At 41.9% G+C, this 19,777-nt stretch overlaps 1 protein-coding gene across 1 annotated transcript in view; it reads left to right on the forward strand.

Moving 5' to 3' along the window:
• Positions 1–2,411: 2,411 nt before the first annotated feature.
• LRGUK (leucine rich repeats and guanylate kinase domain containing) overlaps positions 2,412–19,777 on the forward strand; it is a 96,190-nt gene continuing 78,824 nt past the window's right edge. Inside the window, exons 1-4 of the mRNA XM_061166420.1 lie at positions 2,412–2,720; positions 10,359–10,466; positions 12,757–12,838; positions 16,679–16,779. Coding sequence (XP_061022403.1) covers positions 2,412–2,720; positions 10,359–10,466; positions 12,757–12,838; positions 16,679–16,779 — 600 coding nt within the window. The remainder of the gene's footprint in view (positions 2,721–10,358; positions 10,467–12,756; positions 12,839–16,678; positions 16,780–19,777) is intronic.

The raw sequence follows: 19,777 nt of genomic DNA on the forward strand, positions 1-19,777 counted from the left end.
ACTAGATGGACATTTGTCAACATAGTAATGTCTCTGCTTTTTAATATGCTGTCTAGGTTGGTCATAGCTTTTCTTCCAAGGAGCAAGTGTCTTTAATTTCATGGCTGCAGTCACTATCTGAGTGATTTTGGGGCCCAAGAAAATAAAGTCTGTCATTGTTTCCATTGATTCCCCATCTATTTGCCATGGAGTAATGGGACTGGATGCCATGATCTTCATTTTTTGAATGTTGAGTTTTAAGCCAGCTTTTTTCACTCTTCTCTTTCACCTTCATCAAGAGGCTCTTTAGTTCCTCTTTGCTTTCTGCCATAAGGGTGGTGTCATCTGCATATCTGAGGTTATTGATATTTCTCCCGGCAATCTTGATTCCAGCTTATGCTTCATCCAGCCCGGCATTTCCCATGTACTCTGCATATAAGTTAAATAAGCAGGGTGACAATATACAGCCTTGACGTACTCCTTTCCCAATTTGGAATCAGTCCATTGTTCTATGTCCGGTTCTAACTGTTGCTTCTTGACCTGCAACAGACTTCTCAGGAGACAGGTAAGGTGGTCTGATATTTCCCATCTCTTGAAGAATTTTCCACAGTTTGTTGTGATCCACACAGTCAAAGCCTTTAGCATAGTCAATAAAGCATAAGTAGATGTTTTTCTGGAATTCTCTTGCTTTATTATGATCCAACAGATGTTGGCAATTTGATCTCTGGTTCCTCTGCCTTTTCTTTTCTTATTTTTTTTCCCTCTGCCTTTTCTAAATCCAGCTTGAACATCTGGAATTTCTCAGTTGACATACTGTTGAAGCCCAGCTTGGAGAATTTTGAGCATTACTTTGCTAGTGTGTGAGATGAGTGCAGTTGTGCAGTAGTTTGAACATTCTTTGGCATTGCCTTTCTTCGGGACTGGAATGAAAACTGACTTTTTCCAGCATGTTAGCCATTGCTGAGTTTTCCAAATTTGCTGGCATATTGAGTGCAGCACTTTAACAGCATCATCTCTTAGGGTTTGAAATAGCTCAGCTGGAATTCTATCACCTCCACTAGCTTTGTTCGTAGTGATGCTAAGTTATTGGAAACTACAAAAAGCACACTGAGTTTTTCCATTTTTATACTTTCTTCCCTCTTCATCCTTCTGTCAGTTAGCCAGCCCGGTCTTATGGGGGTGAGGGCAGAGAAAACCCCGTGGAGGAATATTCTACCCAGTGGAAAAAGAAGCAGGCAAGCAGTTAAGATGAGCCTAGCAGAAAGGGATACTTTAATTATGGCCTTTACATTTATGACCAGCAAGATAATGAAGGAAGGTAATTTTGAAAGCTTTCTGTCAGTTTTAATGGGCCCTCAAGCCCTGAGAAAAATAAGAGTCAATGGCTGGTGTCCATAAGGATTTTTTTCCTACTTCTCCCCTGACAGCCATTGACAGGATCATTTTGTATTTGCAACTGCTATCACTGAAGCATGGAAGAAAGGCCTGTAAGGCCAGGAGGATGAGAGCGACCTTCCTGCAAGGATCTCTATGGTCATCACTATGGCAATAATAGTTACTATAATTTTCATTCTGCTTTTCTATACAGTGTCTACTTTGTGGAGCTCAAGGCTATAGGATTTAGGTCACATGAAATCACACTAGCATAAAATCATGCTTTGTAATCTTGCAAGAGTATTTTATAAAACTGCAAAGAGAACCTATGCAGCAAGATAAAAATTATTACCAATGCAGATCATTGACTAATACAATTATTTATTATAGTTTTACAGAGGCTTTCAAATAAAGTGTCAGTTTGACAGTCGTTTCCCCCCCCCCACCCTGTATTTGGATTGTTAAACCACTGTCAGTTTTTCTCCCCAAGGACATGGCTTATTATTTTGGAGTAAAAATGTACATTAACTACCAACCAGCTTTCAGTCGTCGTCTGGTAGTTTCTCTTTATTATCCGCAATTAAATCATAAGGACAGGAGCCATGCCTTCTATATCATGTATGTGCATTGCACTCACCATGAGTAAAATTTCAGTGCTATCACCTTTCCGACAGAGAGCTTTACAGACATCTAACACTAACTACAAAAAGACCCTTCGTGAAGGAAGCAGGATGGTGAGCTCACCAGTGATCTCAGGGTGGGATGAAAAATCTCCAAGAGGGGTCTCGAGGCCGAGAGAAAACAGTTGAACACTAAAACAGCGGGGCGCAGAGAAAAAAAGATGAAAAACGAGAAAGACAAACCAAAAGAAGCAGAGCCAACGACTTAACAGACTAAAAAAGAAGGATCACAAAAAGGAAACAGAAAGCTAAGTTGCGCTACAGTGGCAAAGCAAGCTGAAAGGGAGGACGCACGAGGGGCAGAGACTACAGCCCCCAAAATCCCTTGCGGCACCTCCTCCCCGGGCGTCCGTCTCCTAGGCAACCCCTGTAAACAAGATGGCGACCTCTGGGAGAGAGCCCAAGTTTCCGAGGCCTTCCTCTCTCCAGGGAGGCATGAGCATTTCACGAACTGGAGCGCAGTCGAAAGTGCTGCACTCAGAAAAGGATCGTTACTCTTGCTGGTCTCCTTTTCCCATGGGGCAGAGACCGAAAAATACTTTATACAAATCCTCCTCCTACCTGCTCCAACACCTCATTCACCGCTTTCAGGAGTCAGACGTGGACAGAAATTACTACGACCTGGAAGAGGGCGAGGGCGAAGTGGAATCCGAGGTGTCCTCAGAATCCGAAATGCTGAATTTTGAGGTGTGCCTTTCCCCCACCCCTCAACCCCTCATTTCCTTCTCCAGTGGTCAGAACCCCTTCACCAGCCTGCGGCTGAGCCTCATTCCTAGGGCTCCTTGCCTCCAGGAGCGCCTCTTCCTTACTGCTCTGAGACTCCCCTCCTCTCCTCCCTGTTTCCGTTACCCCATTTCCTCACCCTTCATTTTTCATTAGCACTTGTGATTCCTTAAGAGTCATTACGCAGCGTCCTTACAAAAAAGTATCTATTTGTGTGAAAGTTGTGACTTTAACTTTTTCAAAATTATACCTCTACAGCATTATGAATTGCCAAGAGTTCCACCTCTGCACCTGCTGTACCTTTTCGTCATGATTGTGAAATACTCCCAACACTCTCCTCAGTTTCTAGTCCCTTCATCCTCCTTCCTCTAGGAAAAACAAACAAACCAAGAAAACCCCTTTTGAAGTAATCTTAAGTGCTGCTGTTCCCCTCTACAGGGGATCTTCCCAACCCAGGGATCAATCCCAGGTCTCCCACATTGCAGTCAGATTCTTTACCAGCTGAGCCACAAGGAACGCCCATTTTATTCCTCAAAGACCAAGTGTCTTGGAAGTTTTATATATTACTTATGCTAGGGGTATATAATGCATTTTACAGACAACACACACATGCACCACTGCTCACTGTGAGAGAATTTTAGGATTTGGGGAGTGTCCCAACATTCCCATCAGTGATACCTGCTGGCAGCTTGGCCTTTCACACTGATAATACAAATTCCCTCTTTTCTACAGTGTCTCATCTAAACACCACCCAATTCCACTTCTTACACTTATTATCATCCTGTTCCCTTCCTTAGTTCCTTACCAGCTTTCTTGTCCCTTTCCACTTCATATCGTACCAATTCCTTCTCTTGACTTCCTAATGAATTGTTTGCTTTCTTTAAAAATGTAAATTGATTTGCTTTCTTTTAGTAAACTGTTAGGTTTTCCTCCTTGTCTTGGCTGCCAGGAATTATAACATTTTTCCCCCTGAATTCAAAAATTTTCTTAATTTCAATAGTTTTTCTCTAGATTACATTTTTCTCTTCCCTTTCCTCCTCTTTGATAGTATAAATTGCTTCAGACTCTTTTCAGAAGTAGATATAATAGAGAAATAGTTTCCAACATCTGGTTCTGTGATGTTTTTCTGACATCCCCTCTGTCTCATTGTACCTTTTCATTTCCTAGTCACCTTTCTCTCCCCCTTGAGCTCAAACAGGTTTCTCTTTTTTATGCCTGTTCTCATCTCCATTCCTCATTTGTTTTATTTTTTCTTGTTTTCCCCTCTGTGACTTGCACTCTCTTCTGTTACTCTGGTTCTGCCACTGACTCTCTACACTGTGTCCCTGCTTGGGTTCCCTTCTTTTGTAATGTCCTTTTGTTCAGTTTCCACATTTGGCCCATTTTTTTCTACCCTCACGTCCGCCCCCCACCCCAATCTTCTATCTTTCCTCTTCTTCTCCCTCCTTTTACATGGGCTAAACATCAATTTTTCTTAAAAGTGAGCCATAGAAAATTATTACTTATTTTGTTCATGTTTGGTTGATTTATTTGCCATGCTTAACAGTGGCTATTGCAAAACTGTAGCAATGTTTTTACAACTTTGAGATGTTTATATGGTTTCTACCATCTTTCACCCCAGAGGAATTAACAAATGAATCACCAGTTTACTTTATTATTCTAATTAACATGTGTTCTTCAGCTATGGGGTTCATTAATACCATTGTTAATCTGTGTTCAGTATGCCTTAAAAACCATAGAGGAGGAGGGGGTTGACTTGAACTAGTTAATCCTTTTTCGCTTGTAGGCTCTGTGTGGAAAAAGTATTCTTTCTTTCGTTTATGTTCCAAATATTAATATTTATTTTATGTTCTCACATTTTATTTTAGTTTTTATAGTGTCTCGTATGTTTTTGTATGTTGAGTAAACTGAAGAATTTTAAGAAGAAATACCTGAACTTTTCTGTTCAGTGATTTATTTTCTATATCTTAGCCTGATTAAGATTTATAAGGCTCTGATAGTCAAAATGACAAAGTGCCTATAATGTAATTAGGCTCAATGAACTTGAGGGAGGTTGGGCAGAATACTGTTCTGAATGTTGCCTTTGGAATTAGATATTGGCTTAAAGCTTAACATTTGGAAAACTAAGATCATGGCATCTGGTCCCATCACCTCATGGGAAATAGATGGGGAGACAATGAAAACAGTGTCAGACTTTATTTTTTTGGGCTCCAAAATCACTGCAGATGGTGACTGCAGCCATGAAATTAAAAGACACTTACTCCTTGGAAGGAAAGTTATGACCAACCTAGATAGCATATTAAAAAGCAGAGACATTACTTTGCCAACAAAGGTCCATCTGGTCAAGGCTATGGTTTTTCCAGTGGTCATGTATGGATGAGAGAGTTGGACTGTGAAGAAAGCTGAGTGCCGAAAAATTGATGCTTTTCAACTGTGGTGTTGGAGAAGACTCTTGAGAGTCCCTTGGACTGCAAGGAGATCCAACCAGTCCATCCTGAAGGAGATCAGTCCTGGGTGTTCATTGGAAGGACTGATGCTGAAGCTGAAACTCCAGTACTTTGGCCACCTCATGCGAAGAGTTTACTCATTGGAAAAGACCCTGATGCTGGGAGGGACTGGGGGCAGGAGGAGAAGTGGACGACAGAGGATGAGATGGCTGGATGGCATCACTGACTCGATGGGCATGAGTTTGAGTAAACTCCAGAAGCTGGTGATGGACAGGGAGGCCTGGCGTGCTGTGATTCATGGGGTCGCAAAGAGTTGGACGTGACTGAGCGACTGAACTGAACTGAACTGAATAAAGTCTTTTGTTTGTTGCGAGATCTTGAGCAAGTTATACTCTCTGCGTCTCATCTGCAGTATGGGAATTGTAACAATACCTACCTCACAGGAGAGTTGTGAAAATTAAATGAGATCCTATGTGTAACCTACTTAGCACAATATATCATTTATTCTGTTACTAACACAAGTAATAACTTACCTGTTCTTATCTACTCACTATAGCCTATCAATTGACTTCATTAATTCAGCCTTCATGGAACATTCACAAACGATTATTCTATGGGCAGTACTCTTTTGACAGTATAGGTTAGAAGAAGTTTCTGCTGTGTGAAAGCCACTCTTTGCCAATAACTTTATGTGGCTAATAATGCACATTCATTGAATAGTTATAAACATCAAATCTAATGGGAAAGTCTGTGTTAAAGTTCTTAACATAGAGTCTGATACAGCGTGGGCTCTCGAAAGATTTTAGGTGTAATACATAATAACAACAGTGATGACTGAGGAAGATGAGAGTGTGATGGAGGACATGCATGGTCCCAGCTCTCAGGGTGAGATAAGACTGTAAATAAACCACAGCTATTCAGCCTGTGAACAGAAGCCTACAGTGATGGCCAGGTCACAGGGTTGGCGGAAGACTTGAAGGGAAGTAAACCCTTGTTTGGGTGCAGAGGTGGGGTATGGGCAGGCAGACGGCATCTTTCCAAATGATGAATTATAGGTAAGAACAGAAAAGGTAGATGGGTCGGAGGCCAGATTGTGGAGAACTCTGGGCTGTTGTGCTTCCTAGGTGGCACTAGTAGTAAAGAACCTGCCTGCCAATGCAGGAAATAAAGAGACACAGGTTCGATCCCTGGGTCAGGAAGATCCCCTGGAGGAGGGCAAGGCAATCCACTCCAGTATTCTTGCCTGGAGAGTCCCATGGACAGAGGAGTCTGGCAGGCTACAGTCCATAGTATTGCACAGAGTCGGACACAACTGAAGCGCACACACACCCTGAGCTGCTGTAGGGACTGTGGACTTGACCCTTAAGTAGGAGGGAACTTCTCTTGTGGCCGAGGGGGTTAGATTAAAGGGTGGCAAGTCTAGAGGCAGGAAGATCAGTGAGAAGATGAGCAGCATCTGTGCAGGGGAGACAAGAGTCTGCATTAAGGCAATGGGAATAAAAAGGAAGCCAGTGATGAATACATATTTAGAATGAGACACTAATTGAACATGGGAAGTCTAGGTTGACTGCCAAGTATATGGAATGTTCCAGGGGGATATCAGACCATTAACTACCATGAGAAATAATGACAGGTGGAGCTATGCATTCAGGAGGTGGGCATGTGAATCATGGAAATCAGGAGAGGGTCAGAGACCTGGGAATCATCAGCACTGGAGTCTGTGGGATCATCCAGGAAGAGAAGAAAGAAGAGAAGGGGAGGGCCAAGGAAGAAACCCTGGGATACAGGTATCTCAGAAGATGAAGAGGATTTGGGGTTAGGAGAGGGAACTGGAAAGGACTGGTAAGAGAAAAAGGAGAAGAAAGAAGAGCTGTATGGGTGGGAAGTCAACAAGAACAGGGGAGCAAGAACAGTCGAGAACAGGGGAGAGGGTTATGTTGCCAAGAGGGTAAGTGGACCAAGAAAAGGGCTATTTGTGGGCCATTGGAGATCTCAACCCATATGCGTTTTGTGATGTGGCGAAGCCTGCAGCCTAACTGAAGTGAGTTGAGACATGAGTGGGAAGTGACCAAGGGGAAACTGAAGAGTAAAACAGCAACTCTGGAGGAGCTTGGCTATTAAGGGAAACTCCAGCTATCGCGGAAGGAACATGCAGGACCCAAGGGCCCCTTGTCGGACAGAAGGGACTCACATGCTCATAGAGCTGGAGAAATGACAGCTTGGAGAACGACAGTGGAGAGGGACTGGTTGAAACCACAGGCAAAACATAGTACTATTGATGGTCCCTGAACATGGTCTCTGGGGAAAGGGAGCAGGACCCTGTGTGTGAGAAGGAACTGTCCTCCTCTGAGACCCCAGCCAGAAGCTGACTTCAGTGTGGCACCAGAATGCATGCTTGTGGGTCTTTCCTGGCTCACTCAGAAGCAGGCAGGGAATAGGCTCATTAATTCATTCAGCCCATGTTTGAGTGCCCACCATGTCCTAGGTACTGTCTTCCCCCACCCGACCTTACACTTTAGCTGTTTGAATTCTTGGTAGTTTCCCCAGTGGGTCATGCTTGCCCTTGCCTTTGCAGTTTTGTGCATGTCCATTGTGCCCACAGTACCATTCTTGGCCCTCTTCTGCCCTTTCTTCCCCTTTGTCAGAATAACTCGCAGCTTCGGGTCTCAATAGCTGTCTCTCCAAGGAAGCCTTTGCTAACCCCTTACTCCTCACTAGAACTGCCTTGAAATGGGAACTCTGCTAATCAAAGCACCCGGCCCACCTCTATAGTAGTTTATGCAACTCCTGAAATCATTTGTATACTTGTCTAGCATGTGCTTGGCATGCTAGAAAGATTTTTATCCCAAATGGATGATAAACATGACCTAATCCCTGCCTCAACGCAGTAGTTGATGGTGAAGTTGATTCAGGTGTGGGTTTGCATGGTACAGTTGCAATCAGGACAAGGAGGCAGAGACTTGAGGGTAGAGAGACATTGAAATTGCTCGTGGGAGACCCAGTCAGGAAGGAAGTATAGTTGGGAGGGGACAGAGAGACTCTGAGAAAGGGGTGGATGAACAGACTGGAGATTTTGTTGTGGTCAGTGACCAACTTGAGGAGATGCTGGAAAGGCTGAAGGATGAGCAGTTGTGGGATCCAAGAGCAGTGGAAGACTTGAGGTCTGAGGTTTCTAAGGTGGAGCAGTTTAGCATGATGACTGGGTCCAGGGCACAGCCAGGGGAGTGAGTGGCTGAAGTTTTCTGGAGATCAATTTTTAAATGTTTGGAGTTGAGAAAGTAAAGGAACGTGTGTGTGTGTGTGTGTGTGCGCGCATGTGCATGTGCTTGGAGTGGTTGGGTTGTTGAGTGGCCTTCCTTAGGGATTCTGAAGCCACGCAACATACAGATTGGGCCAGTCAAGGTCTGAAAATGACCAAAGACCAGAAGGGAAAGACAGGACACTGACAAATGGCAGGAAACTTAGAGGTGTGAGGGGGTAGCCATGGAGAGTCTTGCCTTGGGGATCTGGGACAATGTTGACCATGTGGCCATTCTCTGTATCAATGGCTGTTTTGAAAAACAGACCTACTGTGGGGAAGGGATGCTGTAGCATCTTGTTTCCAGGAGTCGGAGGGAGTGGGCTATGTGAAAATTTTGAGAGGTAAGGTGACACTGTCTTACCTCGATTCTTTCCCGGGCCATCTATAAAAAATAGTAACTTTGTTGGGAAAAGTAGATCTCTTTCCCCATTTTGTGAACAGATTGATTGGTATCAATGAATGAGACATTAAGATGTGGAATTTCTGGATTCATCAACTCGTACTAACAACTCCCATTTATTAGGAATGCTTGCTGTGTTCTAGGCACTGTGCAAAGAGCTTTATGTTCACAGTTATTTTTAATTATCTTCAAACCATTAAGAGAAAGTAATAACATACCCTATTTAAAGATGAAAAGTATGAGGCTCAGAGAAAACTTTGTCTCTCAAAGTCATATATTCAAAATGGCAAATCTGGGTTTCAAACCAAGCCTGCCCAGCTGTGAGCGGTATTTGATTCTCCAAGATAGTGGTTGGATGGCATCAACGACCTGATGGACATGAGTTTGAGCAAGTCCATCTGGGAGATGGCGAAGGACAGGGAAGCCTGGCACGCTGCAGTCCGTGGGGTCACAACGAGTCAGACACGACTGAGCTACTGAAAAACAGAAACAAGCATAGTGGAAATTTGGGAGGAAATAAAACTTTTTACAGTAGCACAACCCTACATACTTATGTCCTTAGTACTAGCGGTCTGAACAGCTCTCCTGATTCCCAAGTTAATGTCAAGTGGTCCAAACTACCTGAAAGAGTATTTTGCCTTCATAGTCCACATACCAGTTATATTGGTTAGTTGTACTGGTGTGGCTGAAAAAATTACTCTATTTTGTGTCCTAATGCTGATGCTAGTGTTAATGTGTTGGTCATTATAGAGTTGCTGGCAGCACAAACACAGCGCTATTATCTCTTCTCTTGGGGAGAAGGGGGAGAGGGGGTGTTGGGCTACCACTGGTTCATGGTGTCTGTAGACTAAGGACCAGCCTCCTTCTTGAAATTGTTACCCTTTTAATTTTGTAAATGGTATGAATCCAGCAAGATTAGCCAATGCAAAGTGAACCCGAGGACCCATTTTCTCCAAAAAGAATACCAGATGTAGAGAAGTCGTTGCCTTAATGTGGTGCAACCCTCCTCTGGGGTGTGGACAAGCAGTCAAGTGCAGTTAGTGGTTAGAACTGCGTTGAGGTCAGGCAGATTCTGGTTTGTATTCTGGGCTCTGTGGTTTCAGGCAAGTTGCAGTCTGTGAGCCTTGGTTTCTTTATTTGTCAAATGGAGCTCAGAGTACCTCCCTCAGAATTGTCAGGAGGATCAGTGAGTGGACCCACTGAGAGCTCTTAGCACTGAACGGCACTCGGTACTGTCAGCAGTGAGACATTGATGGGATAGATACATTTTTTAATTGTATGTAATATGCATTGCTCTTCAACACAGTTTTCTTGGGGGCAAGCAAATTTTGGCAGTCTCAGCTCCCAGATGTGTAATATACTAAATAAGTGCTGGATATGATGAAATGGATTTTTTCTTTTCTAATGGAAGTCCTTTCTTTGCCCACCCGTCTGTTTTGTTTTATTTTTTGCAGGGAGGATTTGATGGGGTCCTGAGAGAGGAGGTCGTGGCTGAGAAGCTCTACCAACTGGGGCGCTCAGGCTCTGGGACGGAGCAGGTCTATCTCAGCCTGACTTTGTCAGTGAGTATGACAAGGTCACCATTGGGTGGCTCCATCTTGACCCTGGTTGGACCATATCCATGTTCTCTGATACTCACAGTTATTTTGGTGGTCCCAAATCTCTGAGTCTTGCATTTGACAGAGAATGGCGATGAGTTATTTATATTTGACATCAAAGAGCCCTGGCCAGTCCAGTAATCAGCTGCCTTCCTCCCAATTCCTTTGTTTTCATTTCCTTCACAGTCTGTTTCTTTCATCTTAAGCAGTCTATTTTATAGTAATCAATGCTTTCTTTCTAGGAGGTTGAATTTGATTCTGTAAAACCAATCAAAAACTCTTTTAAGATTTTTTTTCTCTGATCAGTGGCAGGACTAAAATTTATATCTGAATCCAGGGGAATAAAGTATTTTGTTATTGACTTGCCCCCCCCCCCATAAATATGTAGCTGTGAGCTATAGCTCACTTTCCAAAAGATATCTATTATGAAATAAAACATGTATTGTTATTCATCAGTTTATAAGATTTTGATACTAGCACAGAATCTTGGCTCTAAATTTATCATAAGAGAAGCTGTAAGAGCAGATTACTTAGGATTTCAGCTTTTGTCCTCATTTTGTGTCTTTATAGACACAGAAGTACAATTTATCTCTTTCTGCTTCCTCATATTGTAAAGCATTAACTACTCCTTGGAGGTCCACGGAGTAAGTGCAGATATGTTGGTGAAAAAAGCACACTGAAATTCCACTATGGCACCCTACTTTGGCTCAAGCATATATAATTCATAGCAAGGCTGTTTTGTCTTAGATTTGAACAAGCGAACCACCTAAGAAATGTTAAGCCCCTTTCACCCATGCTGGTTTCACGGCATGTCCTTTGACAACAGCATACGAAGGCTCTCATCTTTTACTGTTTTCACTTCATGACATTTTAGGGATGACTCCGTGAGTCAGGCAATAACATACAGGGAGCACCTTGGGTGTGTTGCACTGTGTTAGGCTTTGGAATGGAAGATAGTTCCCACAGCCAGTACACCCCCACATAAGTTCCTCTGAATCAAAATTCTACTTACGTACACAGTACCTCGCCTTAAATTGATCTGCAAAAAAGCACAATTCTTTAAATCTTATTTCAGCTAGATGGACTGAAGCTTAACTTACTTTGTCACTGACCTCCTTACATTTGAGATATTATATGTTGATTTACTTTGCCCTAATAACCTGTCTGAGTGAATGCACTTTCTTAGGGTTGGCCAGGTTAGTGATTTTCCCCCCTTATATCTTACTTATGTCACATGTAATTTTTAAACTTTCTTTTATTACTTGTGTGCATAGTTTCTCTCCTCCCAAAAGTCATAAGTTTAGAAGGGCTAAATATAGCTCTGGTCCATCAGGATATGTGTTTCTCATCATTCCAAGCTTAATGCCTTGTACATAGTAGGTTTCTTAGTAGTTATTACTGTTCTAGTGGCCTTCATTAAACATTCTTATCATTCTTATATTTAAGAACTTGCTTATAATGACACTTTATCAATTGGCTTTGTCTGACTCTGGCATCACAGCATAGACCAGTGACATGAATCTTTGTTCCAAGTGACCAAATTCCCCTCCAACCCCTCAGGAAGTTCAGTAGATGCAAGATTTCATGGATGGTATCTGAGACGTGGATTCTGGAAAATTTGGAGTTGCTTCTCTATTACTGACTTGCTAAGTGATTTTAAGCTATTTGTGTACTTCTCTGTACCCCACATACCTCCTCACTCCATTGGGGATAATGTGCCCTACAGATCTCACAGGTTTGTTTGATCAGATGAGATTATTGTGAGAGAGCTTTGAAAACCAAGCCTGAGAAAAAGTGTAGAAAGTATTGTTATTAATAATCACTTGATTAGGTGTGAACTTGTCTAACATTTTGTTTGAATTCTAGGCATTTGCTTTTTCTTTTCTTCTACAAGATAAAGGCTTTGGCTTTATTGCTTTTATGTGTGTGCATGTTTTTATAAAATATAAAACTCTGCTCTAAAGGTCTTCATGAACACTGCTTTAATTTGCCTTTTCATGTTGTATTTGTTCTTGCTAACAACCCTAATTTTCCAAGCTATTATTTCCTTCAGAGGAATGCATTTTTGATGGGGTTTGTAGTCTCTTTTGAGATCCTATTAGTAATAGGCTTCAGGTTTTATCCTCCCACTTCTACAATACTTTCAAAGGACATTCTGGATTTCTCCGTCAACTTTTATTTCCAGATGTCTTGAGAAGCCTGAGTACTCATCTGCTAAAGCCACATTAAAGTCTTTTACCTTTTATTTTCTCAGGATCTTGACTTAACTGACGTTAGCATCCTCTGTGGATATGTTCACCTACAGAAGTTGGATCTTTCAGTAAATAAAATTGAAGGTATGTCGTTGTCATTCTAGTAACTCAGTGGATCACTGAACTATTACAAAATTTAAGCTTTGCAGAGTGCAATGTACTTTAATACTACCAAACTTGATATAAATGCTATTATGGATCATTTTATGCATTGATCCTCTGTTTTCCATGAGGAAAAAAAAGGCACCTCTGACGAGAAAAGAAAAATGCAGAGGTCAGCAAACATGCTGTATTATGTGATGGTTGAGACACACTCAGTAATATTGAAGAGTATCAGATGGGATGTTTGCTCTTTCCTTTCCAGAGATGGATCGTTACTTCTTTAATGCTTCCTGAATATTTGATGGTTTCCATTTCTTTCCCTCTATTAGTTTATTCAGTGGAGAGGAATTAGTCTTTTCTTTCGCCTTTAATGGATGCTTTTCTTTAATTTGCATTTGCATCTACATCTTAATCCTGGCTAGCTGCTTCTGTTCTTATTTGAGCACCAGGGATTCAGAAATTTTTTTTTTTCCCCTCTTTGCTCTCTCTGTGTAGTTAGTAGGTTCTTACAGGTCTAACCCAGCCATTTATAGTTCCTTATAAAGTATCTGTTGTGATACCTTGCTCACATTTCACGAAATTAGTCACATTTTCTTCAAAGCTTGATCCTTGTTTCTGTAATAATTTTCTGATCTTATTTGAAATTTCTGACCTGCTTCTTTCTTCACTGATAACCTTTCTATTCACTTCTTTAGCTCTTTTTTTAAAGACCATTAAGGGTCACTATATGGTCTTCTCTGATTCATTTTCTGATTTCTTCCTCCCATCTGACTGCAGTAGTTAAAATTCACTCCTTTCAATGGCTAAGACACATTCCAGCATATTTTAATTCTAAAGTGCTACTGTTTTGAAACACTTTTTATTATTTTTTTTCTAGTTTCATAAAACTTTTTTTTTTTTGGAAAATTACAAACGTGCACAAGTAGAGAGGTTTGTAATGAATATTCAGGTTCAACAATTATCAGCTGGTGGCCCCTCTTGCCTCACCCATCCTCCCCTGCTCCCCTCTCCAGGGCTATTTAAGGCAATTCCCAGATATCATATCATCAGAAAGACTTTAGTGTTACTAGAAGGTGCTCTCCCCACAACCCATACCTCCAAGATTGTTTTCACTTACTAGATAAGGGGTTGCAGGGACTCCAAGAATTTTTAGTGCTCGATGAAAGGGAAAGAAATGTGGCTTCAGATCTTTACCCCTTGAGCAAGTAGTCCTTGGGAGCAAATGAAGCTTTCCTCTTCAGATCAGTCTCTTTCAATCTTATATGTCATCTTTTATTAACTCATCAAGTGTTCAAGAGCCTACTGTGACTGAAATGAGTGAAAGTGAAAAGTATTAGTCGCGTCCAACTCTTTGCGACTCCATGGACTGTAGCCTGGCAGGCTCCTCTGTCCATGGAATTCTCCAGACAAGAATACTTGAGTGGATAGCCGTTCCCTTCTCCAGGGGATCTTCCCAACCCGGTGATCACACCCAGGTCTCCTGCATTGCAGGCAGTTTCTTAACCATCTGAGCCACCAGGGAAGCCTGTGCCGTTGTTGTTCAGTTGCTCAGTTCAGTTCCGTCGCTCAGTCGTGTCCAGTTCTGTGACCCCATGCACTGACCCCAGCAGGCTTCCCTGTCCTTCACCATCTCCCGGAGCTTACTCAAACTCATCTCCATTGAGTCGGTGATGCCGTCCAATCCTCTTGTTCTCTGTCATCCCCTTCCCCTCCTGCCTTCAATTTTTCCCAGCATCAGGGTCTTTTCCAATGAGTTGGCTTTTCTCATCAGGTAGCGAAAGTGTTGGAGCTTCAGCTTTAGCATCAGTCCTTCCAATGAATATTCAGGGTTGATTTCCTTTAGGATGAACTGGTTTGATCTCCTTGCTGTCCAAGGGACTCTCAAGAGTCTTCTCCAACCCCACAGTTTGAAAGCATCAATTCAAAAGCAAAGTGTAAGGCATAGCGTATATTTTTCTTTTCAAGAGAACAGCTTTTTTGATGGCCTGATTATGAACCAGACTTCAACTTCCATCAGTATTACCTGGAGGGGACCTATTAAAACAGAGATGCCTGTGCCCCACCCTCAGACTTTCCGATTCTGTAGATCTGAGGTGGGACTTGAAAATTTGCATTTCTAATTACTTCCCCTGAAATCAGAGACAGGACCACACTTTGAGAACCACGGATGCAGACATGAGGAGCTCCTGCCATCTGGTGGACACTGAGGTCACTGCACAGAGTAGAGAGAGAGTTAGGAGTCCAGCAACCCAGACGGTGAATTTTTTTCTATCAGAGTAATTCGAAAGCCCTGGGCGTATACCAGATGTGAAATGTACTCACCATCCAAGTGGTAGCTGCTGCTTCTGCTTTAAGAAAGTGCTCCATGGTACCTGCCCACAGAAGGATCAACTTCAAGGGGACATGGGGGCTTGTGGAAATGAAAAGGGTCAATGGAGATAATCACTGACAGACATGGAGCTGATCTTGGCTGGCGCAAATAGGCAAAACTGTAGGCAAACAGGCAAATTGTGAAGCCATTACGTTTCTCCTTAGCTTTCCTCTTACAGGCAGCCTTCCTGGATTTGCTCATGAATTCCCACCAAAGTGTTGATGTCTTAATGTTTTGTAATTTCATGAGAAATACAGGCTAAAGAAGGCTGTGGTTTAGACCAGAGAAATGAAGTAGAAATTGGTAGGGATCTCATGGCTTCTGCCACCCTGAGAAGCAAAGATGTCAAGAGGATGGGTGGGGAGGACCCTCACCTTACCAGCTCCACATTCTTCGTGGCACAACCCCAGGGTTCGGCTATGCTCCCTTCTCCTGGCCTGGGGGTGACTCTGTTACCTGGTGAAGGGAGAAGCACTTTGCTGGGCTTCAGGGGTATGGAGGCTATGTTCTCCTCCAGAGGCCGTCCTCTGAAGAGTTGTGATGGCTGATTGTGTGATCTAGAGTGGGAAGATGGGTGGAGACGCCCATTACTGGTAGAGATGGTGCTGTAAATCCTTAAGATGCGACTCTTCCCGAGCCTCTTCCCTGATTCTCCTGCTGCCCCAAAGTCCGTCTCCTGTCAAGTGGCAGAGAGAAGCAGCACAGCGCTTCCCTGTTTCTTATGTTGTATATGTCATGTCATTAGGACTGAATATTAGCACAATAGTCTGTTACTTAGTATTCTAGGTACAGAATATTGGCTGGGGATAAAATGCAAAACTCACACATGGTTTTGAACCAGCCCAGAATCAAAGTAAAATAATGGCCATAATTTAAATCACTTCAAATAATTAATGAGATTTAAGATTGAGTCCATCTGAAACAAAATGTAATTTATAACAAGGAACTAATTGTAGCATTTGCCGTCTTTCCGAAAAGACCTAATGCAGTTATTCAGGGGCTAATTATCGAGAGGATTATGTAAAGCTTTAGTTCCTCCAAGCCTGGCATTTTTGAAGCATTGACTGTTAGCAGCTGGGGGAGAGTGAGCTGGGACTCAGGAAACCTTGGCCGTTTCTATCTTGAAGGTACTGGAAGATGGGAACAGGAGGGGTGAGGGGGCCCTGGAGAAGAATAGTTCCACTGTGGGGGTGGGGGGCCCTGGAGAAGAAGGTTACATTGCAGGCTCATGATGTGTTTTCCCATGCTGTGTGTGTGTGTGTGTGTGTGTGTTGTTTTGCATATTCCTACTTTTCTTCATTTAATTCATCTGGAATAATTAAGATGTGCTTACAACTAGCATAATTTTAAAATGTCCTGATATGATGTTTGCTGTTTTTAATGACTTTGTCTAATTTTTACTTTATTGGCTTACCTTATTCTGTATTCATTTCCACTGTCCCTCCTCCCAGATTTGTCTTGTGTGAGCTGTATGCCTTATCTTCTAGAACTTAATGCTTCTCAGAATCACCTGAAAACATTCTTCAATTTCAAGCCGCCCAAAAACCTCAAGGTAGGTTTTATTAATACACTAATTACATGTGTTAACTGATTTGTGAAATACATTAACAAGCCAAACAGCACCCAAAGAGAGTTCAGAGAGAATAAGGTAGAGGGAAAATGAATTTTAAAAAAGAAGGACTTGTGTGTCATTTATTTTAGAAAAAAAGATAGAGTCTTTCAGGTGATATTTTTCAGAAGCTTTGCTGAAACCTAGTGTTCAAACCAAAGAATTAACTTCCTTTTTCTATGCTTCATTTAAATACTAGTTATTGTTTGTTTATTTTTGTAATAGTGTAACAATTTTGTACCTGAAAAATATGTAAAAATTTCCTGGGGGCTTACGTTTTGCCTTCTTATTGATCCAGCCTTAGCTCCTATTTAGAAAGCAGTGATTTCACATCTTCATTCTTGCTTCTCTGCACATGCTTCTGCATTTCTGAGGCAGAATGAAACTTGAGAATGTTCATTGACAGAGCAGCTTACTCTGCTATGGAACCCAGTGTCTCATGCTTTAATGTGAATATAGCTCACGTGGCATTCTTGTGAAAATGAGATTCTAACCTAGGAGGTCTGGGGTGGCCTGAGACTCTCCTTTCTAACAACTTTCCTGGCAAGCCATTGCTGCTGATCCATGGACCATACTTCAGAGAGATCACAGACTGCTGGTACCCCAATTTTCTGTACATTGGAATCACCTAGGATGTTTTAAAAACTGCTGCTGCCTGGACCCCACCTGCTCCCAGAGGTTCTGATTCAAGTAGTCCAAAGTAAAGCCTGAGTGTGGGGATTTTTAAAGGACCCTGCCCACGTGGCTGTAACATGCTGATAAATTTGGGAACCATTGCTACAAGCTGGGGTTGAGTGTCCTTCTACTGGACTTAAGTATTTCATTAAAAATTATTTTGCAGAATGGAAAACAATTGCTTTTTATTATCTATTAGTTTTACTTGTTTAGAAACCAAGTTAATTTAGATCCAAAGTATCCTTCTGGGTCCATTTAAAGTCAAGAATCTGACACCATCTCCACTGCCAGGGAAATGTCTCTCTTAATTTTTCTTCTGTTGTTTCACTTTGCTACATTTTTATCAGTAATGAATTTTTTTTTTCCCTTTGAAGTTACAGTTATTGTTGGGGTGACATTCCTTTATCCAGATAAGCCACACAAAGTGCCTGTTGGTCTTCATTGTGGGGCCTCACAGTCTCCAGGTCATCAGAAATTGTTCTTGCTGAGCTGTCTAGATTCTCTGTCCTTTGCTGTCTGGGTTCTCTGTCCCTTCCATCTTGCCCTAGACCCCAGGGGAACCAGCCATAGCAACAGAGTGAACCCTTCCTGGGAAAAACTTTTCTGGAGTTTCTTTTATTCACAACCTTACCTCACCCCAGCCCCCAAAAGACTGTGCAAGAAAACTAAAACAAATCAGATAGCCCATCTCTTTTTTTTTTTTTTTTAAAAGAGCAGTTTTAGGTTCAGAGCAAAATTGAGGGGGAAGGACAGAGATTTCCCATATATCTCCTGCCCCAACTGTATGCACAGCTTCCCCACAGTCAACAGTCCCCACCAGAGTGGGGCATTTGTTACTCTCCAACTTCTGACACATCATGGTCACCCCAAAACCACAGTTTACGTTAGGATTCACTCTTGGTGTCGTACGGGCTGTGCATTTGGACAAGTGTAAAATGATGTGTTTCCATCATTATGGCAGATACCTCAGTGTTTAAGGTTCCTAGCGAATTCAAGAGCAGATATATTGGTACCTTCAGAAAAGTGCTTGCAAAGTGCCAGAGTGCCCCTGATGAGATACTTCAACCCTATGCGAACCCTAAGTGAACCCCTTTGTGAAGCTGGGAGGGGAATGATCAAGATCTTCCAGAGTTTCCAATGCAGGATCTTACCAGATCCCCCCAGTAAGAACTGTGAGGCAGCTGGGATGGTCCCATTTTACACATGGATTTGCAGAAGCACAAAAGGTCAAATAACTTACTTAACCTTTGCCAGGAGGTCACAGGGCTGGCACTGAACCCCATGACTGAGGCCCAAAGCCCATTTTTTCCCAGTAAATCAGGCTTGTGTATAATATCCCACCCTCTGGGGAAGCTTTGCTTCTTTTTCATTTATTATTTTAGTGCCTTGTGCCACCAACCAGAGAAAGCATACTCCAAAGAACAGGAGCCCTGACCCTTTTTATATTTGCTGGAATGATTTTGCTCTTAGTAGGTGAAGAAGTTTCATTTGATTGATGGGCACTGCTTACAAGCTCTGGGCTCCAGTGGAACTCCCAGTGGGAGTCAGGGCAGTATCGTAACACTTTTAAGGTCTCTCAACAAGCCCAGTGTAAATAAATGGATGGATAGAGTCCCTATAGGGGTATAGATAGGTGTCATGAGCAAAAAGGTCAGTTGTAAATAAGGCTAGATAATTAGAAGTTTATTTCTAGCCCATCATTATTATATAGAACAAAAAAGTAAACATGAAGCTTCATTTTGTTATGCCAGACTGACTTTTTAATTCAGTCATGGGATACATTTTACATAGTTGAAACTTGTATATGCATAAAATTTTGTTTCTGATTTTTTGAACTAATGTTATTTTATTTGCATATTTCTATTTCCTCACATGATTCACTTACTTTTATTTTACTGACTTTGCAGTCTTGTGATGTATTGTAATCAATTTGACCAGTTTTCTACTCTTTCCACTTGAGCTGTTTTCAAAAAGAATTTTTTAGTATTCAGTATTTAAAGGTTTTAGTATTTGAAGTATTTAATATTTAACATATTGATAAAAATAATCTTAGCACTTTGGGGGGGGTTAAAATTACTGTTTTAAAGGGCAAAAGAGGATAAGAATAGTACTTATTATATAATTGCTTATAGTTTTCCAGAAAATGATTACAATGTGCCCAACAAAGTTATCAGTGCAGTGTTTAAAAATACCTTTCCATCTTTTGCCAGTAGGTGAATAATTAAAGTTTTTTAATATTGTTTGTTTTTCTCATATTTTTGAGTAG

The sequence above is a fragment of the Dama dama genome, chromosome 18 (genome assembly GCF_033118175.1).
Source record: "Dama dama isolate Ldn47 chromosome 18, ASM3311817v1, whole genome shotgun sequence".
NCBI lineage: Eukaryota > Metazoa > Chordata > Mammalia > Artiodactyla > Cervidae > Dama > Dama dama.